General features: G+C 48.5%; 1 protein-coding gene across 2 annotated transcripts in view; it reads right to left on the bottom strand.

Annotated features, from left to right (window-relative positions):
• Sdk1 (sidekick cell adhesion molecule 1) overlaps nucleotides 1-26317 on the bottom strand; it is a 967445-nt gene that overhangs the window by 35667 nt on the left and 905461 nt on the right. For both annotated transcript variants that reach the window (XM_085837397.1, XM_085837398.1), the window contains 5 exons: nucleotides 23070-23185; nucleotides 19694-19880; nucleotides 17075-17212; nucleotides 8985-9146; nucleotides 6349-6474 (listed from right to left, as the gene is read on the bottom strand). In XM_085837397.1, the coding sequence (XP_085693523.1) occupies nucleotides 6349-6474; nucleotides 8985-9146; nucleotides 17075-17212; nucleotides 19694-19880; nucleotides 23070-23185 (729 nt within the window). The remainder of the gene's footprint in view (nucleotides 1-6348; nucleotides 6475-8984; nucleotides 9147-17074; nucleotides 17213-19693; nucleotides 19881-23069; nucleotides 23186-26317) is intronic.

Below are 26317 nucleotides of genomic sequence, written 5' to 3'. Positions count from 1 at the left end.
CCAGAGGGGCTCTTCTGGTACAAACCTAGCTGCTGCCAAAGGCGATGCTTGTTTCTAGAGGACAGAGTGGATCAGCTCTAGCTCTCCATGCCTGCATCTCCCTAGCCCCAGTGTAGGAGATGATTTGTTCACAGGCTACCCAATCTTCTCTGAACCAAGGCAGAGCCCAGTGCAGCATGACCAAGGGGCCTTTGCTGGATGTATCCCTCCAACGCCCAGGCATAAGCGCTGTAGGTATCAGGGCAGACAGCGTGCCAATACAAAAGTTTGATTTCATGGCCAATTAAGCAGGGTCTCCATGCTGAATGAAACTGTCACTCACCACTAAGTCACGCAGCCAACAGCCCGACTGGCAGCCTGCAGTGCTGAGCGGGTGGATGCCTGGCTGTTGCTTATTTCTTAAGTGTTGCCTTTTCTCTCTGTATGAATGGTCAAGCTAGGAGCTGAGGCTTAAACAACAGGCTAAATACAGCTGCTAATAAAAATGCCTTTTTTCTGGTCCTTGCCCAAGGTAGCAGACAGCACTCGGGTGTGTGTCTAAAGGCAGCGAGGGCCAGTGAAGGAGAATGATCCAGGAAAGGAGGACACCCAGGCATTTGGGATGGGGGTGGAGAGGAGAGAGAAAGAGTGTGTGTGTATGTGTGTTGACATGATGTAGAGCCTCAGCTGAGATCTATCATCTATCTATCTATCTATCTATCTATCTATCTATCTATCTATCATCTATCTATCTATCATCTATCTATCTATCAATCATCTACCTATCATCTATCTATCTATCTATCTATCTATCTATCTATCTATCTATCATCTATCTATCATCTACCTATCATCCATCTATCTATCTATCTATCTATCTATCTATCTATCTATCTATCTATCTATCTATCATCTATCTATCTATCATCTATCTATCTATCATCTATCTATCTATCTATCTATCATCTATCTATCTATCTATCATGTGTGCACATGCATGTATGTACATGTGTGCCTGTGCATATGTCATTTCTCAGGTACTGTCTGTCCCCTTAGTTTTAGAGGCAGTGTCTCTCAGTGGCTTGCCAACTTATTTTATTTTACTTTATTTCATTTTATTGAGCACGGGTTGTAGGAATCAAACTCCAGGCCTCATGCGTGCAATGGCAAGCACTTTATCAACTGAGCCATCTCCCTAGCTCGGTACTAGTTTATTTCTGAAACTGGGTCTGCCTATCTAGGTAGCCTAGGCTGGCCTAGTCTTCACCATCCTCCTGCCTCATCCTCTGGAATGCTGAGAAGACAGGTCGGCCACCATGCCCAGCTGGGAACTATTGATTTTCTTCTTTGTTCAGTTAAAACTAACCCCACCAAGAACTGAAAATCACAATGAATGGGGAAGGGCTTGGGGTGCACCCAGGAGGGCTGAGGGTGGACAGGCCTCGCCCCTTGCATGCAGGCTAAGGCATCATCTGTGAGAACAGCACCACAATGTCTGCCCGCCTTGGGTGCGTCCTAAATATATATTTCATGGCCGCTTTGGAGAGGAAAGTATATTTATAGTGCCTTTAGTGCCATTCCAGTGTATTGTGTAAATATGTAAATTAGGCTCTGAGAGCTACACAGCAAAATGCCTTGGAATAATTTTCGTGAATAAATCATTCAAGCCTGCCCACCACATAGCTGCTTTCCAGATGCCTTTTGCGACACAATTCCAGGGGAGACTCGCTCAAAATTTAGAGAGATGAACCAGCTGGACGGCCGTCCTGGTAGAGCTCGATGGGCGTGTCCTCCAGCGATACTCAGGGATCACCCTCTCTGGAATGAGAGGCTCTGTGATTTAGCCTGATGCTACTGCCATTAGCTGCTGCTGGGCAGAGCAGTCATGGGCTCCTCAGCAAAGTCTTCAGGGGTGAAGACAGGGATAGGGACAGATGAGGGAACAGGGGGCAGGCAGGGATGTGGCCGGGCAGGAACACATCAGGCTGAACAGACCATTTGGGCCATGGGACACCTAAGTGTCTCTGTCCCCCTGAATGCCAGGCGGGCAGGACTCTGCATAAAAAAGCGCTCTGCCTGGAGAAGGCCTTGCCAGGGAGCTTCAGTGGAGAAAATGAGAAGATACAGTGTTTAATGGTTTGTGTAATGAGGCCTGAAATAGATGACAGCTGAGATCCAGAGGCCCCTGGGTCCCAGCAAGGTGTTTAAATATTGACGATCTATAAAAGCTCGCATGCCACTGTGAGCTGGGGCTGGCCTGCGTTTCAAAGGGGATGGGACAGCTTGCTGTGTTAGTTTTTCAGTGAGAGGCCCTGGTCTAGCAGCCCACCACAGTCAGGTAGCAGCATCCACAAGAGGACATGGATGGCAATTGTCATCTAGTGTTGGTGGCAGGACAGCCAACTCTGAATATAGTCACTGCAGAGAGCTGGTTGCCTGTCCTTGGGGTCATGGTGAAGACCAAATATGATCATAGAGGCCCTAGAACCTTCACTAACTTGATGACTCCTGTTTCTACAGCTGGTCAATGCCTTGTTCCTTGGAGATCATCTAGTCCAGCAAGGTGAAGCCAAAAATTTTTTCCTTCCTTCCTTCCTTCCTTCCTTCCTTCCTTCCTTCCTTCCTCCCTCCCTCCCTCCCTCCTTCCTTCCTTCCTTCTTTCCTCCCTCCCTCCCTCCCTCCCTTTCCTTCCTTCCTTCTTTCCTCCCTCCTTCCTTCCTTCCTTCTTTCCTTCCTTCTTTCCTCCTTCCCTCCCTCCCCTTCCATCCCTCCTTCTCACTCCCTCCCTTCCTCTCCCTCTCTCCCTTCCTCCCTTCCCCTTCTCTTCCTTTGTGTATTTTTATTCTCTGACAATTTCACATTTTACAACATTTTCCCCACTGCCATCCAGGAAGAGGTTCTAAAAAGTGTGTTTGTTTTGAGTGTGTGTGTGTCCATACAAGCATGCACACACAGCACCGTGTGCAAGTTGTGGAACATGTGTGCAGGTCAGAAGATAACCCTGGTCCTCAGCTCCTTCTTCATCTGAAACAAGATCTTGTTTGCTGACTTAAGGCCAGTGGTAGCCAACTCACAAGCTTTCCGGGACTCTCCCATCTCCGCCTCCCAGCTCACTGTGGGAGCACCAGGTTACAGATGTCCCACCATGTCCACGGTTTAGGTAGGTGCTAAGGCTGTGTAATCCTGAGACCCTTTAATACCGTTCCTCATATTGTGGTGAGGCCCAATCATAAGATGGTTTCATTGCTACTTCATGACTGTAATTTTGCCACTGCTATGAACTGCAGTGTAAATACCTGTGCTTTCTGGTGGTCTTAAGTGACCCCTGGGAATAAATGGGTCATTGAGTCCCCATTGTGACCCACAGGTTGAGGACCTCTGCTCTAAGGATTTAGATTCTGGCCCTCACACTTGTGTATCAGGTGCTCTACCCACTAGGCCATCCCCTCAGGCCACCGTTCCAGTCTATTTCCCCTTAGATGTCTCCAGTTCACTCGTCAAACTTATAACCATCCAGAAGCAACATGAGAGGGAAGAAGGAAGGAGAAATATCTGCCACAGGATGTGACGTCAGGGCTCTTCCCCTGTAGTCACAGCCTTCTTTAATACCAGACCAAAATGACTCCTAACACAAAACCCATCTGGCACTGGGAAAGAAGCCCCTTCCTGAAGCATGCCCGGGGCTTTGTCTGTGTTGATGCTCGGGTCATCCGTGTGAGCCCTGTGACCATGTGATGGTCACGGGGAAGCTGTTTGGGATTGTTCCTAATCCCAAGCTTCCAGTGGTAATACCCAATTCAAACTACCAGGAACTCATTTTCCAGTAACATCCACCCTTCATCATGGAAACAAAATGGAACGTGCATACACAGTAGGAGAGATGTAGATTAGCTCTGACACTGTGGAGAACAGGAGAGAGGGTCTCACAAATCTAAAGGCAAAACTGCAGATGATCCAGTTGTCTGGGTGCTGGGTATACAGCCAAAGAAAAGGAGGTTAGCGTATCAAATATAGATACCTTTGTCATATAAGAGAGGAAGCCAGCTTAGACATCTGCCAGCGGATGAATGGAAGAAGGAAGTGTGATAGAAATACTTAATGGAGCATTACTTAGGCGTAAAGAAGAATCAAGTTCTGTCATTTGTAGCAAAATGTATGGAGCTCGAGGAGACCATGTTAAGATACTCAGACACAATGGAGCTGGAGGAGGCCATGTTAAGATACTCAGACACAATGGAGCTGGAGGAGGCCATGTTAAGATACTCAGACACAGAAACAGGAGTATTTGCACTCTGTCTCAAATGTGGGGACCAATAAAGAAATACAACATGGAGGCCGAGTATTAATTACTAAGGATACTGTGGTTGGGTGTGGTCAGTGCATGCTCTTGTGGCATATAACCTGCCTCCCACAGGCTTCTGCACTGAATGCTTGGTGACCAGCTGGTGGAACTATTTCAGAGGTGGACCTAGCTAGAGGAAGTAGGGCACCACAGGTGGGCCCTGTCCCAGGCGCCTTCCTGTCTCTCTGTCTGCTTCCTGTCTACCATGAAGTAAACAACTCCCTCTACCACACTCTCCTGCTACCACATACAGCCAAGTGTGTAGGACCAAGTGACCACAGACGGAACCCTCCAAACTGTGAGCTAAGACAAGTCTTCCTTCCTGAAGTTCTTCATATCAGGTAATTCTGTCCCAGTTGTGTGAAGGAAACAAACAGAGCACACAGAAAAATAGCACACTGTGGGCTGGGCTGGGGACGAGGGGGGAGAGAGCTTGTGTAGCATGCAAGAAGTCCTGGGTTCTAGCCACCACATACAACCCTGCATGATGATGCGCACCTATGATCCCAGCACTCGGGAGGTGGGGGCAGGAGGATTACTCTTGGCTACACAGAGAGTACAAAGCCAACCTGAGTTGCATGGGACACTCTCAAAAAATGAAATCGCACTGAATCCCATTAATACGCAATTAATGCTTCTTTTAAAATTAGCAAGAGAGGGCTGGGATGATGGCTCAGGATGTAAAAATGCTGCTGCTCTTGCATAGTACCTGGGTTTCACTCCCAGCACCTAACTGGGGCTCTGTTTTCAGGGAAACCAATGCTCTCGTCTCACCTCCTCAGGCATCAGGTACACATGTGGTGCACAGACATACAGGCAAGCAAAACACCCGCACACATATAATAAAAAATAAAATGATTCCTTAAAAAGTGAGCAAGATATAAAAAAGGTCAGAAGGAAGGAGGTAGGGCAGGAGTAGATCTGTGTGTGTGTGTGTGTGTGTGTATGAGCATGTGTGCATGTGTATGCATGTGTGTGTGTATGTTCATATGTGTGTGTGCTTGCGTGTGCAGTTGCATATGTGTGCAAGTGTGCACATGTATGCATGTGTATGTATATGTACAGGTGCATGTGGGTCCATGTGTATGTGCATGTGTGTGTGCTCATGTGTGTGCATGTGTGTGTAGGTGCATGTGGGTACATGTGTGTGTGTCACAGGGTACATATGTGTGTGAATGTGTATGCAGGTGCATGTGCAAGGGTGCATGTGAGCACATGTGAGTGGGCACATGGTTTATGAACCATGTGTGTGGCTGTTTACAGTTCTGTGCACACACACAGGCCAGAGAAGGATATCAGGTGCCCTGCTTTGTCACTCTCTGCCTTATTCTCTTGAGACAGGATCTCCCACTGAGCCTGCAGCAAGGCTGGCAGCCATCAATCCCCACTGATCCTCCTGTCTCCACCACCCACAGCACTGATGGTAGAGGTACAGGTGCACACATAGCCACACCCTGCCTCTGCTGCAGATCTGAATTCAGGTCCTCATGCTTGCACAGCAAGCCTCCTCACAAGCCATTTCCCCAACTCAGGAATGGAGCTTAGCCCTCGTTTTCAGAAGCCAGAAAGGCACAGAAGTTGATGTGTCATTTTCTCTATTAATAAGGACGTTTGTAATTATCTGAAGCGAGTGAGGCTCTTTCCACAGGCCACCAGCATTAGACCCCTGAGACGAGTCCCTGAGACACTTCTAGATCTTCCTGATGAGCCAAAATGTCTTCGAGTGTCCTTCGCCTCTCGTCTACCCTTTCCTGAGAGTGACAATTATCATCTTTCGGAGTGTCACGCGGCTAAGGCATCAGAAATTGAATGCCCGAGAGGTTAACAGCACAGCTGTGGTTACTAGGCACTCAGACAGAGAACAAGAAATGAGTCTGCTCTTCCACACATGCCCTGCTAGAGAAATGCAGGGAGAGGAGGCCAGAGGCCCCACGGACCAACTGCCTTCAGCGTGGCCAAGAAGCCACCATATGGGCAGTGTGTGGTTCTGGCATCCAGCCAGGAGTGCATGGCTCCATGGCTCCTACCTGATGGCCTGGCTTCTATGACGTAGCCTGTAGTGGGCGTGGTACCAGCATTTCCCTCTGTCCACTGAAGGGTCAGCTCAGAGGCAGACTTGGTGACAAGGACATTTCTTGGTGAGCCTGGGGACCCTGTGGGATAAAAAGAACAAAGAGAGTAGATATTGGTTTTGAGGGGACTGGGGACGGTCAGTGGTGACAGAAATTAGGTAGATAGATAATAAGAAATTAAAATCTATCTACCTATCTATGATGTGTGTGTGTGTGCGCACATGCACACCCACGTGTATGCTGGTACCTGCAGAAGACAGAAAAGGACATCAGAGCTCTTAGATCAGCAATTCTCAACCTGTGGGTCACAACTCCTTTGGGGTTCCATATTAGATATCTCGCATATGAGATATTTACATTTTGATTCATAACAGTAGCAAAATTATAGTTCTGAAGTAGCAACAAATAACTTTATGAAGAACTGTTTTAAAGGGTGGCAGGATCAGGAAGGTTGAGAACTACTGCCTTAGAGTCAAAGTTACAGCTGGGAACTGAACTTGGGTCCTCTGTACGAGCAACAAGCACTCGTAAACAGTGAGCCATTTCTCTAGCCCCAGGGCTGTGTTTTCGAGACAGGGTCTTGATACACAGCCAAGGTTGACCCTAACCTTGTGATCTTCCTGTCTCCCAAGTGCTGGGATTACAGGCATGCGCCACCCTGTTCCTTCCCTCATTCCCCCATGGGGTCTGTGCACTCTGAGAATGTAGGACCCAGAGGGAGTGATTCAGAAAGGCCAGTCACACAGCTGTCAGAGTTGTGACAGAGCAACTACAAGCTGCTCAGGAAGATGCTGAGCCCAGTTAGTTTATCTACCTGCAAGACCTCAAAGTCTCTGTCTCTTTTGTGCTTATATTTAGTTCTGTTTTTTACAGTCTTGATAAGAAAAAGGTTTCGAATGATGCATACATAAGACCCAGGAATTTGAGAGACGTTGTTGATGAATCTCAGAACATGGCACAGGAACACATATGTGTACGTATGTTGGCATATAGAAAAAAAGTTTCAAATCCCCAGTAAAGTCCAAAATTGGCTCATGAAAAAGAATTTAATTAAATTTAAAAAGCTGGGCGGGAGAGACAGACAGATGGGTCAGTGAAGTCCCTGCTACCCAAGCGTGAGGCCCTGGGTTGGGATCCTGGCACCCACGTCAAAGTTCAGTTCAACTGTGTGCATCTTCAGTCCTAGCACACAGCGGTGCTGGGCACTGGGGCATTCTTGGAGCTCACTGGCCCCCTGTCCTGTTAGTCAGTGAGCACAGGATTCATCGAGAGACCTTGTCTGCAAAACCAGGTGAAAGAGTGATTGGGAACGCTGTTTGATGTGGACTTGTGGCATCTACAGGTACATACTGTGCTTGTAGACAGCAGTGTACACGTACATTACACACATGCATGTGCACACACAGAATTTAAAGAGAAGGAGTTGGCACTGGGTGTGTACCTGTTATTCCTGCACAGGGGAGGCAGGTAAAGGAACGTCCTTTGGACTCAACGACTAGTCTAGGCAAATTGGCAAGTAATTTACCAGGATTAATAAGAGACCCTTTCTCAAGAAAAAGGTGGAGGAGAGTGGAGGAAGACATCCAGTGTCAACTTCTGGCTTCCACAGGTATGCACACACACACACCAAAACAAAACAGGAAGTAATCAGAGGACAGAGACAATGTAGGCCAGCAGTTGCCCAGTGCTGTTCTTCAAACAGTGGTCTGCCTCCTGGTGAATGAAGCAGACTGAAGGGGCTGCGAAGGTGGAACAGCTCCCCCACCCCATGGCTCAAGAACACTAGAAGCTTCGTATTTGTTTTCCTTCAAAAATACAGCTGGACATGGTGGTGCATGCCTGTCACAGCTGGACATGGTGGTGCATGCCTGTCACAGCTGGACAGGGTGGTGCATGCCTGTCACAGCTGGACATGGTGGTGCATGCCTGTCACAGCTGGACAGGGTGGTGTATGCCTGTCACAGCTGGACAGGGTGGTGCATGCCTGTCACAGCTGGACATGGTGGTGCATGCCTGTCACAGCTGGACATGGTGGTGCATGCCTGTCACAGCTGGACAGGGTGGTGCATGCCTGTCACAGCTGGACAGGGTGGTGCATGCCTGTCACAGCTGGACAGGGTGGTGCATGCCTGTCATCCCAGTGCTTGGGAAACTGAGGCGGAAAGATTGTCCCAAGTTTGAGGCCAGTCTGGGCTACATATAAAGATTGTATATGTTAAAAGGGTTTACAATTTTCATTTATTTTTTTCTTAAGGTGTTTTTGTTTGTTTTGCTCACAGAAGCTCATGTTCTCTGTAGTTTGCTTTGGATTTTTAAAACTTTTTTGAGACAGGGTCTCATAGAGCCTAGGTTGGCCCCAAGCTCTGCAGTGAGGATGGACTTAACTCCCGAGCCTCCTGCCTCCACCTCCTGAGTGCTAGGATTCCAAAGTGTGCACTGCTGTGCCTGGCTTACAATGTGTTTTGGAAACTTCCAAGGCCCTTCCTGGCTGTTAGACCCAAAAAGTTTGTTTGAGAATGCCCCTAAATCCCAGCCCACAAAGCAGGTGAGAGCGATGAGGCTCGGCTCAGTTATCAGTACAGCCCACTCACCCTCGGCTGGCCCTGCAGTGACATTGGCTTGGAGCTCCGGCCCGTAGGCGATGGTCCGCGCCTGGACACGGAAGAAGTAGGTCACTCCCTTGGTGAGGTCCCGCACCTTCAGCCAACGTTGCCAGTTCCCTTTCACATCCACGGTCACCACCTTGCTCACGCCTGCAATGGCCACAAAAGCACAGGGAAGAGGAGACTGAGCTTGGAGAAGCAATTGAGCATGCCTGATCTGTAGTGATAAGAAAGGAGACAGCTCCGGTGGCTCACTAAAGGAGCATTGCTTACAATTAGGAGGACTTTAAACGGTGATCCAGCCAATTTTCATCCCAGATAAGTGTAATTAGAGCTTAAACTTGATAAGTGACTTTGTCCAAGAAACCACCAAGCCTGTGACAGTCACAAAGGGAATGGCCCAGACCTCACTGAAGGCAGTGAACAATGGAGGAAATGCTCAGAGAGTGCTCCCAGACTGTATCCTGGAGGCCACCCTCTTCCTGCTCTGCTTCCAGCTATCGCAGAATCCTGCCTCCCTAACAGAGGCTGACTGTACAGAGGCTGCTTAGTCAATATGGAAGGCAGGATATGGAAGAGGCTGGACTCAGTTCAAAGGTGAGCCTCTCCTAATGACTGGTCTGGAGCATGACCCAGCTGACATGCATATGACTTGCAAGCCTCAGACAACTTTTGGGAACATCACCCAGATAAGATGGTGTTAAATCTGTGCCTCTGGGTAATGGCCCTTAGTTCAGAGAATAAAGACCATACAGAAACATACAAACAAAACCATATATTCCATTAAGAACTGGAATTCCCTTATTCATGGATATGTTTCAGGACCCCTGATTTTTTTCCTGAAACTGAGGATATATGTATGTGAATGTATATAGGCACATATACACCATACACATGATTTTCCCATTGAACTAGAGTTAATCTGTCCTTTTCATGGTATAATGCTGGCACTCTTTGTGTATTATTTTGAAAACTATTGAGCCTTTATTAAGTGAAATAAGGTTGAAATAAATATAAGCATTGTACAGTAGCAGTGATAGTCCATCTGACCACCAAGACAGCCAGAGTGGCTAATGAGATGGTAAGATCCTCTGATGGGTACACTGAAACTTCAGTTTGATTACTGAGCCAGTTACTAATGGAAGGGTAAGATTCACTGCATGGATACAATGAACAAACTTCAGTCTGGTTACTGAGATGGCTACTGAGTAACTAATGGCATTGTAAGATACACTGCATGGACACACTGACCAAACTTCAGTCTGGCTACTGAGATAGCTACTCTGTGACTAACGGGAGAGTAAGATACACTTCATGGATACACTGACCAAACTTCAGTCTGGTTACTAAGATAGCTACTGAGTAACTAGTGAGAAGGTAGTGTATACAGCATGGGTATGCTGGGAAACTATCTTATAATTGAGATAGCTAATGGGAAGATAACACATTGGGCATGAATATGCTAAACACTTGACCTGGTGACTGAGACAGCCACTGAATGGCTAATGGGAGGGTAGTGCATATAGCATTGATACTCTGGACAAAGACAATTCACATCTTGGTCAAGATGCGGGAGGATGGAGGGAGAATTAGTCGCCCTACTTGAGCTTGTGCACACTCTAAAGCCTATAGATGGTTTAGTTCCCCAATTTAATATATTTGAATTGTGGCTGATTTCCAGGAAATGATATTACAGAGAAAGAATCAAAGAATAATTAACATCACTACACAATTAGGCAGTGAGATTTAACATTTAGTGGAAAGGATAAACACTTAAAATTACATAAACACACATTTCCCAAGGGGGCAAATGAGGTTCATTGTTTCCATATGTTTGAAATCCATGCAATGTTTATTTTTTAAGTTAGGTGAACTCTCAGCTGTAAGACTTCCCTGAGTGTTCACTCATCTCTGCCTATACATCTGAGATGACATGAAGAAGTACTTCTTTCATGTCTTCCAGGACAGCAGATGTGTGTCCCTGGAACACTGATACACTGCAATGGATACACTGAACAAACTTCAGTCTGATTATTGAGATGGCTGATAGGGGATGGTGCATCCTGCGTAGCACTGCTGCCCACAGCCTGCCCTCAGTATGAAGGAAACATAGTGAAGTCTGGTCCCTTTAATACCACATGGGCTTGCAAAGGAACCAAAGAGCCATCTTATTAAAAATGATCCGTTGTTCCAGGCCATCAGAGCATGGATCTGTAGTCCCCAGGTCTCCAAAATGCCTCTTAGCTGGTTCATTATGTTCAGATTATGTCTTCAATACAAGTTCGTGTCGGCTGAATTATTGCCTTCTGAGTTATTTCAGGGTGATTTAAACAACTTCTGTTTGACTCTCCTCATGGGAGGTGGGATCTGAAGAAAAAAATTGTGTTCATTTCTGCCCGAAGAACTGGACCCTACCTTCATACACACTAATAAAGAAAGAGGTTACAAAGATGGTGGGTGACACAGGGCGACTGTCACTGCTGGGGACCTCTCAGATATAAGGTTGTTCTGAAGTGGTGCCTTCTGTGTTTGGAGATGCTTAGTTCTCTCTGGACCAGACATAAACTCATTTAGGGACTTGGTATAGTTGATTCCACCAGGAGGAAGAGCCAGACTGGCCTTCCCTCCATCTCAAGTGTGTCAGAATTTTATTTATTTGCTCAATTTTAAAACCATGCCCTGCACTGCAAAGCCTTGGGGTACAATCTCATAAAATACTACAGTTTAAAACATATTTAAGAAACATAAAAATATCTCTGCCATAAAATCAGATTCCCTAAAACATGGCTCAGTGCTCAAATGGCTCAGTGCTCAAATGGCTTAGTGCTCTGTGCAGCTCAGTGCTCTGGGCGGCATGGGGTCTGCGAGACACAGCACTGAGTCCTACAGTGACACAATTGGGTGGAACTCCAGTGTGTGATGTTTAGGAAGCATAATGCCCCCAGTAGTATGATACTCTGATGACTGGTGCTCCCAGTGGTGGGGTACTAAGATGGTGCAATGTCCCCCAGCAGGGTGATTGCTCCCAATGTGCCAATATCTCTGGTCTTCCTGGTAGTTAGTTACTCCCAGGGAAGCAGTGCTCCAGTTCGGTAATATTTCAAGAGGTGTTGTGCTCCCACGGGTGTAGAGCTCCAGTGAGGTGCTCTTCCCAGTGGAGATTTCCCAATCATGTGGTGCTCTTGGTGTGGGTGGTGCTCCAGTGTGATGGTCTTCCCAATGGGGTAAGGCTACTCTCAGTAGGGTCTTAGTGAAGTGGTACTCCTAGTAGGGTGATGGTCCTAGTGAGGCAGTGCTCCCATGGGTTAGTGCTCCTGGTGTACCCAGCTGAATGCTTGCTTTCTCCATTCCTGACAGTGGCAGGAGGAATTCTGAGATATGTGAGGACAGAGGGCAGAGAAGAGCAAAGACAAGTACTTCCTGACTGCCGCTCAGCTCAGCCAAGAGTGGGTCTCTTGGAAGTTTGCAGTCCTAGGTCAGCAGGTGGGAAGTCTTAGCCTCAGGTAACACTGTTCCGTTTCCTTGGCTGATGGTTTAAATTTCTTTCTCTCTCTCTCTTCCTTCCTTTCTTCCTTTCTTTCTTTCTTTCTTTCTTTCTTTCTTTCTTTCTTTCTTTCTTTCTTTCTTTCTTTCTTTCTTTCTTTCTTTCTCTCTCTCTTTCAAGTACTAGGGATGGAACCCAGGCCTAACATATCGAGGTAGGTGCTCTACACTGAGCCACGCCCCAAGCCCCTCACTGGGAGATTCTAGGCAGGGGCTCTACCACTGGCCACGCCCCCAGCCCCTCACTGGGGGATTCTAGGCAGGGGCTCTACCACTGGCCACGCCCCCAGCCCCTCACTGGGGGATTCTAAGCAGGGGCTCTACCACTGAGCCACGCCCCCAGCCCCTCACTGGGGGATTCTAGGCAGGGGCTCTACCACTGAGCCACGCCCCCAGCTCCTCACTGGGGGATTCTAAGCAGGGGCTCTGCCACTGAGCCATGCCCCCAGCCCCTCACTGGGAGATTCTAAGCAGGGGCTCTACCACTGAGCCACATTTGAGACAGTGTGTCATGAAGTCGTCCAGGGTGGCCTTCAACTCTCTGTAGTCCAGCTGGTCCTTGAACTTGCACACCTGCTTCAGCCTCCTGAGTGGCTTAGGAGTAGCACTTGCTTCACCAGGCTCAGCCTTCCAGGCTTTCTGAGGTTGATACCTTCCACAGGGAGTTGAGATAAACTGTCAGCTCAGTGAGCAGCAAGGGCCCCACTAGGTTATCATTGTTGGGACCACTGTGTCCCTGGAGAAGAAGGGTTTCTGAGATGCAACTATGACCCTCCCCTCCTGTCCCCGGCTGTAACCCATCCCACAGCCTACTGGCTCAAAAGGACCCTGTTGGTATCTGAAGATGATCACTGAAACAACAAGACTAGCCTGAGCCACACTTAGGCTAACCTGTACTATGTGAGTTAGATCAGTAAGAGTCTTTCTCAGAACCACACAAGAACCATTTGGCCTGGGTCTTGTTTCTTCTAGTCCACCTCTGATGGGCTTATATAGTTGATACCGGATCAGGTCTTGGTCTTTGTCATACAGCGAGGCTCAGCTGGAATGACTGAGCAACACAGGGATGCTCAGCTGGAGGAAAGGGAGGTTCTGGGTCAACTTGCAGGCCTGTTCAGGTGTGTGTGTGTTTGTGTGTGCACGTGCTTATGCATGTATGTTTGCGTGTGTGTATAGGTAAGTAGGGCTCTAATGTGTCCTGTGTTTAGATAGCTGTTGATCTCTGCGTGCCTCACTGGCTGAGCTTCCACTCGTGTGAGTCAGGCAGCCACAATCGGAGTAAGCTGTGAGGTTTGAGTGGGGAGGTCATGATCACCTCCATCTTGCAGGGCTATTCATGGGCCTCATGGCTTAGTTGCTGCTGTCTACAGGCAACTCTGTAGTTCCACTGGCTGGGCTGTGTGCTCTGGTCACTGACATGCTGGAAGACTGAGCCTGGGATCAACCATGACAGACACCTAGGTGGATGTAGGGATGGGCCAGGTCTGTGAATGGTCCAAACCCAGGGCTACAGAGTGAGTCTGAGGCTAGCCTGGGGTACAGAGTAAGTTTTGAGTCTAGCCTGGGATACCTAGTAAATTTTGACTCAGAACAAAAGCAAAAGCAAGGATGTGGGCATCTGGATAACTTGTCCTTGAACTGTGTGCTGAGGCCTGGCTGTCCTTGACCTACAGAGCCAATAAGGGGCCATGGAGTCACTATCCTGTCCTCCCATCTTTGTTCCCAGTACAGATGAAGGAGCCAGACCCTATCTATACATGGAGAGGCGATGGCAGTGACAGAACACCTTGTTACTTATGAAAAGAGGTGAAAATAGGTGCAACTGAAGTGACTCCACCAGCTGTCGCACACCCCTGGCTGTGTGGCTAGCGCCTGGCACTTAGACTCCAACACAGGCTATCGGGAACACACGTTTCCTACTTCTTTCCCTGCCTCACTCATGCTTTAGAATGCTGCACATGCACTGGATTGCCTGGGTTCAAGTCATACACCCCTCCATCAGTCTAGAAGGTCAGGGCTGGAGTAAATGAATGGAGGGCTCTCGGGGCCCTCGAGATGGCCTGATAGATAAAGGCATTTGCTGCCAAGCCTGTGACCTCCTGGAAGCTGCTTTCTGATTTTCATAGGCACGCCGTGCCACAAGGGTGTGCATGGACGTGCATATGTGTATTTTAAAACAAAGTTAAAATGTAATTTTGAAAAGATGGGCTTTAATAAGCTCTGTATGTGTGTGTGTGTGTCCGTCCATGTGTGGTGGGGAGGCTATCATGTATGTACACAAGTATTCATGTGTGTGTGTAGGAGCCACAACAATATTGGGTATATTTCCTCTGGTGTTGCCCATCATGACTTTGATATAGTACCTCCTACAGGTACTGAGGCTCTCTGAGTAGGCTAGGCTGGTTGGCTATAGTATGCTAGGGATCCTGTCTCTGCCCCCTCCCAGTGCTGGGATTATAAATAAGTGTCACCACACCCATGTTTTTATGTGAATGCTAGGGACTGAACTCAGATCCTCATGCTTGCAAGGCAAGTACTTTACTGACTGAGCTGTCTCTCCAGCCTCCTAAACTCAGTTTCTTTGCAAAATGTACACATGGGCACAGATGCCGGGATGCCAGGTGGCTGGGGAGTAGAGCTGTGCAGGGTACACAGTAAGTGCTCAATAAACACTGCCCATCATTCAGATGATGCCTGATGGGGTCATGTCTACAGGGATCGAATATGACAGAACACATTGTTGTATAAGATGACCAAGTACTCCTAGCTCTGGCAATGCAGGAAAACTAGAGACCTGGGGTCAGCTGGCTGGGAGGAAAAGCTGTTGGAACTTTGCAGAAAGCCAGGTGGAGGGTGGGGCATACAGAGAGAGGGAATCCCCAAAAGACTGCAAGTTCCCAATGGCATAGATCCCACTAAGGAATGACAATCTCTGGGACAGTCTTTGGAGGGCAGTCATTAGAGTTAGGTAAGGGCAGTATGTGCCGCAGTGTTCTTGGAGATTCAGGAAGTCATTAACACAGGACATAGAACACAGGATGCAGGGAAGTCAGTTGCTTGTTTGTGAATGAATGAGATACTAAAGCTAGCTTTGATTATGAAGGGCACACAGGTCAAGGAGAGCCATGATCCCGACAGTCACTTCTTAATTGAATGGCTCCAACTGTTTGCTGGGTGTGCGTGCGAGTTGGGAAGGAACCCTCCTGAACAGATAGGAAGGTCTTCAGGAAGTCTCCCATCCCTCTCTGCTGAGCATGCAAGAACAATGGGCGTGTCTACTGGAAATCTGTCCTCGGATTTTGAAGGTAGCCCCACACAAGCCACTTGTTGCTCACACTGGAAAGAGAGCCACCCAGCAGGACCGCAGCAGTCACTGTCCACCACCTGTCCAGTGCCATTTTGGACTCTTAGAGCCCGGTCTACAGACCACCTCCTCCGCCATGCACGAAGCTCATCGGTAGGCCCAGAAACCCTTGGCTTTTTCTTTCTCTCGCTTTCCCAGCTCTGATTTGGGATGCAGCTCAGAACTGCCAGTGCAAAAGCCTAAGGCCATAGTTTGTGGTGAGCATTCTGTCTTTCTTAGAGCATCATAAAGCAATGGCAAACCTTCTTGTCAAAAGCATCGGAGATTCGGTGTAATAAAATCGAGGGCTTGAATGTTCCCTTTCAAACTGACTTCCCACTCCATGTGACTGCTTTCCAAAGGAAACTCTTGACCATGGCTTTAAATGGAGAGCCATTATTATCCGGCTAGCTGCTTCTGTATTGTTTCCTCCTAGATATTAACTCTGTGTTTTGCTATGTATCTGTGTATATGACCAGGAGAGGTGAGATTTGAACCTGGCTGGACCTGTCTCTGAGTACACAATAGGGTGAGGAAGAAAGGCCACAGAGCCCTCAGTGGACACAGGAACATGTGGATAAAAGATGCAACCACAGACAGAACTCAAATAACACCCAGAGGCAGGGCTGACAACCAGGTACCTGGTATTTGACTAGGTCTTTTGAGGCCACATCGTTAATCTGCCACTTCCTGCTGACCTCCAAGCCCCCTAGGAAGAATACTAGTCGGAATCACCACTGCTCTCTCCTGCCAGTTCCTGTAGGGTCCCTGGATCAGCTTTCCCGAAGCACCCCATCCTGTGACCCATCTATTACTGATCTGCAAGCATGTTCTTGTGGGAACAACGACCTACTTTTTAACCCATGGTTTTCAGGCCATGGTGTTTACCAGCCAGCTCTAGAGTCTCTCACTTTCTACTGGGAACCCACCAGTTCATCTAGTCCTTTGGTCAGCAAGCCCCAGGCCTGACTCTAGCTCGCCAGCACTAGGACTGAGCAGCACCACAGCTAGGGTGTTTTCGTGGGTCCTAGGGTTTTCATTTGGGCTCTCATGCTTGCACTTCAAGTACTAGCAGCTGAGCCATCTCCCCAGTCCCTCCATCCCACCTTCTCAGCTTCTTGCAAGCTCGACTAAGCAGCTCCGTCTCTGTGGCTCCTGCAGTAGAGCCCACTATGCCACGCCCCCACCTTACCTTGCACTGGTGCTAAGGGCTCATACACCACTCGATAGCCCTGTAGGATGCCGTTGGCAGCTGACGGCTCGCCCCAGGATACGTTGAGCGTGGTAGAAGTTATTTCTGAGAATGCCAAGAAGCTGGGGGGCCCTGGAGCTGGGAAAGTAGAGCACAGGTGTGCAGAGTGAAGACCAGCCCATTATGGATTGCCCACCCAGGACCGTACCACCCAACAGGACAGGTGGAGCTCAGCGTTATCCACACTGCAGCAGTGTAACCGGTGCCAGAGAGACGGGACACACTGAGCAGCTGCCAGCTTCTTGGGATCCACAAGAAGCATGGCCCCTCCCAGAAGACCACGGAGGATGCTGGAGCTGAGCCACAGCTGTGAGCTGGAAGACCAGAATGAATTGCATATGTGAACAGAAGATAAAGTGCCGGCAGCAGCTCCATCTCCAGAGGCTTTGGGGATGCTGGGCCCTGCTTTTAGGGAAAGAGGAAGCACCGTGGTGCATGGGTTGGCTCTCACCTCCCCTTCTTTTCCCACACCACTCCTCCTCTCCCCAATCTTTCCCCATTTTTCCTCTCTCTTCCCCTTTTTCTCCTTTTGATACTTCACCTTTCCTCCTCCCCTCCCCATTTCATCTGTCTTCCCTTCCCCTCTCCTTTCTCTTTCTAACCCTTCTCAACCATGGAGGTGGGGATGGGGGGATGGGGCGGTGCTGTGGGCAGTAGTGGTGAGTGGGAGTGAGTGTGGGTGGGTTGGGGTGGGTGGGTGTGACAGTGGTGTTGTGTGATTGGCAGTGGTGGTGACTGCTGTCACACTGATTCTTCAACTCAGAATTCCCCTGATACCCTGGGTTCACAGAGACCAGTCAGGTGGAGACAGGGAGAAACCTGACCAACTCCTCAAGGCTGTTGGCATGTACAGAAGCCTGGGGTGCAGTCATATGGGGCTTGTTCACTCATCAGGGTTGTGCAGGAGAGAGTGTGTAGGGCTACCCTTACAGACATCCCACTAGGCTTCCAGTCTCCTCTGAGTGCCTAACTGCAGCCATGTCCAGTCTCCCCTTGCTACATTCCAAATGCCCTGATTTACCAGGCCCTGGTTCCCCAAAATGGCCCAGCCATTGCTCTCTTCCCTACAAATCTACTGACATCCATACAGCTCCAGTCCCTAACTGCAAAACAGGAGGACTGGGCTGTCTGGGCACCCAACACAGCAGCAAGGGGACAGTCATGACTCTGCTCATAGATAAGTACCAGGACGTAACACTAAGAGCCCTGACCAGGGCTCAGCCATAGAATGTTATAGAGTGCTAGGCCCTGTGATTTTGCCCAGCAGGCTCTAAGGCCCCACTCTTCCACCTTAGATTTCCTGTTTTCCTTTCCTTTCCTTTTCTCCAAGATAGGGTCTCTTTGTGTAGCCCTGGCTGTCCTGGAACTCCCCTGTAGACCAGGCTGGCCTCAAACTCAGAGATCCACTTGTTTCTCTCTGCCTCCCAAGTGCAGATTAAATCTGGGATTAAAGAATATGCCACCACCACACCTAGCTAACTTCCTGGTTCTTAACATAGGACCTTTGCTGCCATTTTCTGGCAATATCGCTGCTCTTTTGGGCTGAGTGGAGAGGGGTCTACTGCAGATAGAGGGTGTGCCCTGTGTGTGGATGGCTCTTAGCAGGGCCATCCTGTCAGCACAGTGTGGTTTAGGTGGGAAATGTCCTCCACAGGCTCAAGTGTTTGGACTCTCAATGCCAGAGATGGCGCTGTTCAGGAAGGCTGTAGAACCTTTAGAAGGTGGAGGGACCAAGTCACTGCAGTCAGGCCTTGAGGCTGTCTAGCTTGGCCCTACTTTGTGTTCACCGTGTTTCCTGACTGCAGATTCAAAGTGACCAGGGCCTCAACTTCATGCCCCTGCCACCGTGTGTCACCCTGATAATAGAATGTTTTCCTTGGAACCATGAGCCTAAACACTCCCTCCCTGTCATCCGAAGCCGCTTTTGCTGGGATAGTTTTTATCATAGCAAGAGGAGAAGTAAATAAATCCTGTAAGAGGGAGGCAGATGGCTGAGTGGCAGCTGCTGAGCTATTTATTCCAGGCATGGTCTAGGGAACGTGACTGGGAACAGAGAAAGCCTGGGCCTGGCTGGGGGTCAGGGCCTCGGTCTAGAGTTGGGGACTGGGCCCTAGCCTCCATGCACACATAGGACAGCTCTAAGAGAGAACACCAAAAGGAACTCTGGGTCAGAAAGAAGACCTAGCTACAGGCTTACAAGAAAATACACTGTGTCAAGACAACCTTAATACCACACAGGCCCTGGGAGCAATAGGAAGTCACCCCTTTACTCCTCCAAACTTCAAGTTCTTTCCCTCTTTCTTCCCCCTCTCTTTTTCCTTCATTCCTTTTTTATTTTTTCCAGTGTCTCATGTAAGTCAGGTTGGCTTGGTTCTTAATATCTTGCTAAGGATGACTTTGAACTTAGTATCCTCCTATCTCCCAGGTGCTTAGATTAAACACAAGCACCGCAATGCGCCAGACTCTGAGTACTGGGTTAGAACCCAGGGCCTAGAGTAAGGACTCTCCTGAATGAGCTATACCACTTGGTGCTATGACAGAACAGGCAGGATGACCTACCTGCCTGATGTGTGCGTCCTTGGCACGGGTCGCTCTTGGGCCCATCACCAGCAGCATTGAAGGCTGAGATGCTGACCAGGTACTTTGTGTGGCTGGTGAGATCCTTGATCTTCACCACAGGCTCGGGGAGGAAGAGAACCTTCATTTTCTCTGTTTCATTGCGACTGTCTGCCTCCCAGTAGTAAACCTGTTGGGCAGAGCACAGGGTAGGCTGAACTACATCAAGCTTAGTGTGGAGAGAATGGACCTTGGGGATCAGGCTTATGTGGTAAATGATGCCCGGGGTTCTGCCCTGTGATCCAGACATTAAGTACCATCCATGTATGGATAGGCCAAGCCCCAAAGTTCACTCCACATCCCCACACTTTGTTCAAAGCCAACATCTACGTGTTCCGTCAATGTAGCAATGTAGTAAAAAACACCAAAAACAACAGGAAGGCAATGGGACAATGGACAACATCCAATGTTTAAAAACAGAAAGCCATGTCTGAGGGTGCATGTTTCGAACCCCAGCTGTGGGGAGGTGGAGGCAGGTAGATCCTTGGGGCTCAGTGTAGCTTACAGGCCAGCAAGACAGTCTGTCTTGACACACAGGTTGGGAGGAGGCTAAAGAGATGGTTCAGCAATGAACAGATCCCAGCGCCCATATCTGGGAGCTCGCAGCTGCTCCAGGAGTCCTGATGCCCTCTTCTGGCTCCCATGGGTACCAGTGCCGATGTGTATATATCCAGACACAATTTAAGAATAAATTTTTAAAAGGTGGAGGGAACCTGAGAAACAAGACCTGGATTGTGCTCTGACTCCAAAACATAAGCACACACACACATATAGGATGTGCACACATACACAAACACACGCACACACACACACACACACACACACACACACACACACACCAGGAAAGAGTCCTAAGCTGAGACTGTGGGGAAAGCACCTCGTTCCCTCGCCTTAAGTAGCATTTCTTCTCACCTAGCTTTGATATGCTTACAGGTAGATCTGAAGTCCAAGCATAAAGGTTTGAGGGATTAACAGAACCAGACTGCTAAACAGCTGTCTGGCAACCACAGCCCCCAGCCTGTGCCAGCTGGGCTGCCCAAAGACAATACTGGCTGGAAGGTACCCCTCGGCTCTGTGCACATGAGCCTGTGCCAGGCCCCAAGAGCAGTGTGCCTTCTGTAAGAGCTGTGCAGGAGGCAGCGGGGGCATCCAGCCTCATGGGTCACCCCTGTGCTGGAGCCTGTCCATGAAGAGAGCATGCAGATTTCCACCCACAGGCCCCGGCTGCATGCCTGATGGCCGAGCTTACTGTGGGAAAGCCTCCGCTCAGACAGGCCACGCTAACTTGTGATCAATATCCAAGTTCAATGCCTTTATCATTAGGGAAATGAGAAAACATATTTTTTGGATGTGCATAAATAATGCCTTGCCTTAGAGCTCGAGGGGCTCTCTGTGACCTCATTCGTCTTTGTAAGAGCGCTGCCGGCGGGGAGGTATTCATTTTCATAATACACCTACCAAAATCACTCTGAAATGGACATTTAATTGGGCCAATATTCATCAGGGCAGGATGGCCTGAGATTGGGATAACTGATCAGGTAGGACTCATGGAGGCCAGACAAGGAAATTACTTCTGGAGGGATGGAGACACCAGACGGATGTCTCCAGGCAGGCTAGGCAATGCTGGGAGTTCCTTAGTGCCCTTAGTAGGGGAGGGTGCAGAGAAGAGGGTAGCAGGGGGGACGCCTGCCTACAGGAGCTGTTTCCCTCAATGCTGGCTGGCAAGGTGAGTGGTCTTCCTTTCTTTCCATCTCTAGATCATTTGGATAAAGGATAATCTATGGCTTTGTCGTGAGCTGGTCTCAACATGAGGTTCCCAGAAGTCACACCATGTGGGGACTTGATACAAATGTAGTTCCCAGGGCTTAGGACATGGCACAGATATGCAGGTCTAAGAACCTGAGTTAAAAATATGTTTTATTTTTATTTTATTTTATTTTTTTGCTTGAGTTTCCAGTGCCGGGGAGATAGAGGCAGGAGGATCCCTGGGGCTTGGTGGCCAGCCCGACTAATCAAAGAGGTGAGGTTCTGGCCAAGAAGAAACCTTGTCTCTGCCCACCCCCACCTCCCCAAAAGAAAAAAAATGTTGACTGCTTAAGGACTGAAGAGCAGCGTAGTCAAAGTGATCTTCTGGGCACCCACACATAGACACACACTGCTCACACACATAGCCTCCACTCACTATATATAACACACACCCCCACACACATACCCAATCCACACCTACATACCACACACATACACACACACACCCCGCACATACCCAATCCACACCTACACACACCACATACACATACACATATACATACCACACACACACAATCATACACATACCCAATCTACACCTACACACACCACATACACATACACACATATACATACCATACATACACCATATCCCACACTCCCCCTAAACATACCACACACACATGCCAAACACACACCGTACACACATAGTACACATAGCACACATACCATACACTCCACATACCACACACACACATACATATCCCCACCTATGCACATATACACACATACCACACACACACCATACCCCACACTCCCCCAAACATACCACACACACATGCCAAACACACACCATACACATATCACACATACACACACCATACACACATACCACACACAGCACACATACCACACACACCACATACATTGTTCACTCCACACACACACACACCCTACATACCACACACACACAGCACACATACCACACCACCACATATATTGTTCACTCCACACCACACACACACACACACACACACACACACACACACACATCCTACATACCACACTCACACACAGATACCAGACACACACAACACACATACACACACACAACCCACATACCACACATACACATACCACACACATAATACACACATATACCACATACCCCAACCCCACCTCCACATACAAGTTCTCTGGTTCTACCCCATACCTATGGAAATGAGAGTCCCTCCATGTGCAGGAGATAGTATTGGGACTTGTAACCAGCCTTTGTGAGGACATCCCTCCTTTATTACTATCAGCAAATGCCCCAGAAGAGGTCAGGTTCCTCAGTGGACCTTTGGAGGAACCAAGCATTCCCTGGTGTTTTGTGGTTGGGCACACAGCAGCCCACGTTCTGTGTGGCTTTTCTCTGAGCAGCTTTTGTCTCGGGTGCTGGTCCCAGACACTGGGGCCTGCTTCCGTGCTGAGTGTACGCTGCTGGGGACACAGCCGGTGTGCAGCCAAAGCCTTCGGGGCCCTGGGCACACAGTGAGCAGGAAGAAGAGCCCAGCCACGCATGAGAACTTGCCTTGTAACCCTGGATGTTCCCATTCTGGCTCTCTGGGGGCGGTGGGTCCCATGTGACCTCCAGCTGGCTGGCCGTGAGTGGGGTCACCTGGACATTCTGTGGGGCCATCGCTGGAGCTGAGGACAGAGAGAAACAGGAGAGTAACTGGGGTGGCCTCCTGTAAACTGGCTGAGACCCACAAACCCATGTCTTCCAGGCTCACATGGGACATAGTTCTGTGATGGAGAGTGTGGGAAACTAAATACCCTGGACACCACCAAAGTTTGGGGGCCTCAGGTGTAACACATTCCAAGCCTTGGGTGGTGTCCCATGCAATTCTTAGTCCCCTTAGGCCAAGGAAGGCTACAAGAAGAAGAACCTCTCAGAAGAACCTTCTTATACATGTGCAGAACAAACTGCACAGAGTTATAAAGAACACTGGTTCTGCTGAGATACAGTTAGCCAGTGTTGAAAGACAGACACTATCCAGAAACCACATGGCACAAGCTGCAAGATCAAACAGTGAGAACACAGTATACATGTGTGTAGTAAGTATATCTTCATGTGTATGCACATGTGTGCGCACATCTGTACATAGGCTTGTGTATGTATATATGTTTGTATGTGTGCAGGTATGTGTGGAGGTCAGAGGTCAATGTTGGTGTCTTCATTGATCACTCTCCACCTATGGATGTGTGTGTGTATGTGTGTGTGTGTACCTGTTAGAAGTCTACTTCAGGTGTTCGCTATGATCTCATGCTCCACTTATTTTTTGAGGCAAGGTCTCTCATTGAATCTGGAACTAAGTGATTGATGGACTAGCCAGCCAATGAGCTCTCAGAAATCCACCTGTCTCCTCTCACCTCCACCTCTGGGAAAATGGAAGCTTTCATATAGGTGCTGGGATCCAAAGTCAGCTCCTCAAGCACTCTCTCTCTCTCTCTCTCTCTCTCTGTGTGTGTGTGTGTGTGTGTGTGTGTGTGTAGCAAGTAGCTTAGTGGCTGAGTCACCTCCCCAGACCCTGCTGGCTATCTTTTGACTAGAGTCTGTCTAGAGGCCATCAATGGAGGCCATAGAGCCATCACTGCCTAAGGAGATTTTTTCTGGCATGGGCTCTTTTGGAGAGATAAGGCAACCTCATGAGCAGTAGGTCACCCCTTGCTCGCAGCTCCCTCCCCTGCTTCCTGCTCTCTCCCCCCACCCATGCAGAATAAAATAGTAATTAACACCCGCTCAGCCTGACACGACTATTTATTTTGTTCTAACTGTGTGCTTCTGTATTATCGCTGCCCACCCTGCCGCTAATGGAAATGTTAATAGCCCACACCAGGTTGTTGTGACAGATGCTGGGCCTCATTATCAGAAATTCTTATTTACCGCTCCATTAAACAACAGAATCACACAAAAAAACAATTCAATCAAAACTAACTGGAGGAATTTTAACAGCCGCATTAATAATCCAAAACATAAATAAAGTTAATGTCTTCTGCATGTTTGCCGTCGGCAACTGGATCACAAAATTACTGTTGTACAATTAAAATCATGAAAGGCGGAATTGAGCATGGCCGTTATTCTGGTAGGCTGGTGCACACAGCCCTCCTCGATCCTCCTAGGGCTGGCTTTCCATTGCCTGGCAAAGCCAGGACAGCCCTGGCCGTGAGAGTCCATCTGTAGCAGGTGGTGAGTGAGCCATACACAGGGTGATCGCTAAGGCTCAGAGTCTCCGTTGCCTCTTGGTTGGGTGGAAAGAAACTAAATGAAGCTCCCAGATGAGATATGCCTACATCACCTGTACTACAGCCTGTTTTTGTTTTTTTGTTTTTTTATGCCACAAAGATATTACAGGTAACAGGATATGGTTGGCACATGTTGGGAGGAAATAGATGAAAACAGGGTACTACAATCTAGAATTTAATACATTTTTGTTTTCTTTATTTTTATTTTTTACAATTTTTATTTATTTATTTATTTTTGGCTCTTGTGAGCTTCAGGGCTTCCAGCCTGCCTGGAGAATTTAACATGCTGCTCTCCCGAATGTAAGCATCGCCCAATGAAAGTGTGTGCAGCTTGGAAGCTGGTAAATTGATAGGCTAGCCTTTGTCTGTTCTCCTATCTAGATATTCATGCTGTAAGATGCACATAAATATTAGCCTGTATGTATGTGTAGTGTGTGTCTATGTTTATGTGTGTGTGTGCACGGATATGTGGGTGTGCCTGCACATACGTGTGTAGAAGTCAGAGGTCAGGTCTCTGTCAGTTTCCCTCCACCTTATTTTTTGAGACTGGGTCTCTGTGGGCATTTGAAGGAAAATGGCCCCCAGAGGCTCACAGGGAGTGGCGCTACTAGGAGGTGTAGCCTTGCTGGAGGAAGTATGTCACTGGGGGCAGGCTTTGAGGTCTCAGATGCTCAAGTCAGGCCAGTGGCTCACAATCTCTCTCCCTGCTGTTTGCTGATTCAGATGTCAAACCTTCAGCTCCTTCTCCAGCACCATGTCTGCCTGCAGGCTGCCATGCTTCCTGGCACAATGACAAGGGACTGAACATCTGAAACTGTAAGCCAGCCCCAATTACATGTTTTCTTTTATTAGAGTTGCCATGGTCATGGTGTCTCTTCACAGCAATAGAAACCCTAAGACAGTGTCTCACTGACCCAGGAGCTAACTGGCTGGGTAGTTCAGCAGGGATCTCAAGGGATGCTTAGCCCCTCTCCTGCTGAGGTTGCCAATATGCCTTAGTGCACCGACTTGTATGTGGCTGCTGGGGACAGAACGCAGGCCTTCTTGCTTTCATGGCAGGCGTTTGAACTGACTGAGCCATCTCCCCAGCCCCTGGCATATATTTTAATGCATGAAATTGTTTTCTTAAAGCATTTTGACCAGCAGTTTTCTACGGCATCTGCTGATATAATGCCTATAAGCAGCATTACGTGTAGAACAGGAAGGCCATGGCCATGGTTGAGATTGGCTCTGCATGTCTACAGAGTAGTGACAACACCAGCATCGAATGGCAGAATCGCTCCCTCACCCTTGCCTTGATGCTACGTGGCCTCAGAGACATATCTCCTCAAGTTATTGATAAGGAAACCCTAGGAACTTCCGGGGCACTCTGCAACTGACAGGCATAGTAAAACTCTGGAAGTTTCTAGAAATTTCTGGCTTTCTTGCTGACTGCATTGGGAATCTCTGAAAGAGAGTTTCCTGGCTGGGCAGTGGTGGCGCACACCTTTAATCCCAGCACTTGGGAGGCAGAGGCAGGTGGATTTCTGAGTT

The sequence above is a fragment of the Mus caroli genome, unplaced genomic scaffold (genome assembly GCF_978045245.1).
Source record: "Mus caroli unplaced genomic scaffold, Mus_caroli_1 scaffold_4, whole genome shotgun sequence".
NCBI classification, from domain to species: Eukaryota; Metazoa; Chordata; class Mammalia; order Rodentia; family Muridae; genus Mus; species Mus caroli.
This window is presented reverse-complemented; position numbering and strand designations above follow the sequence as displayed.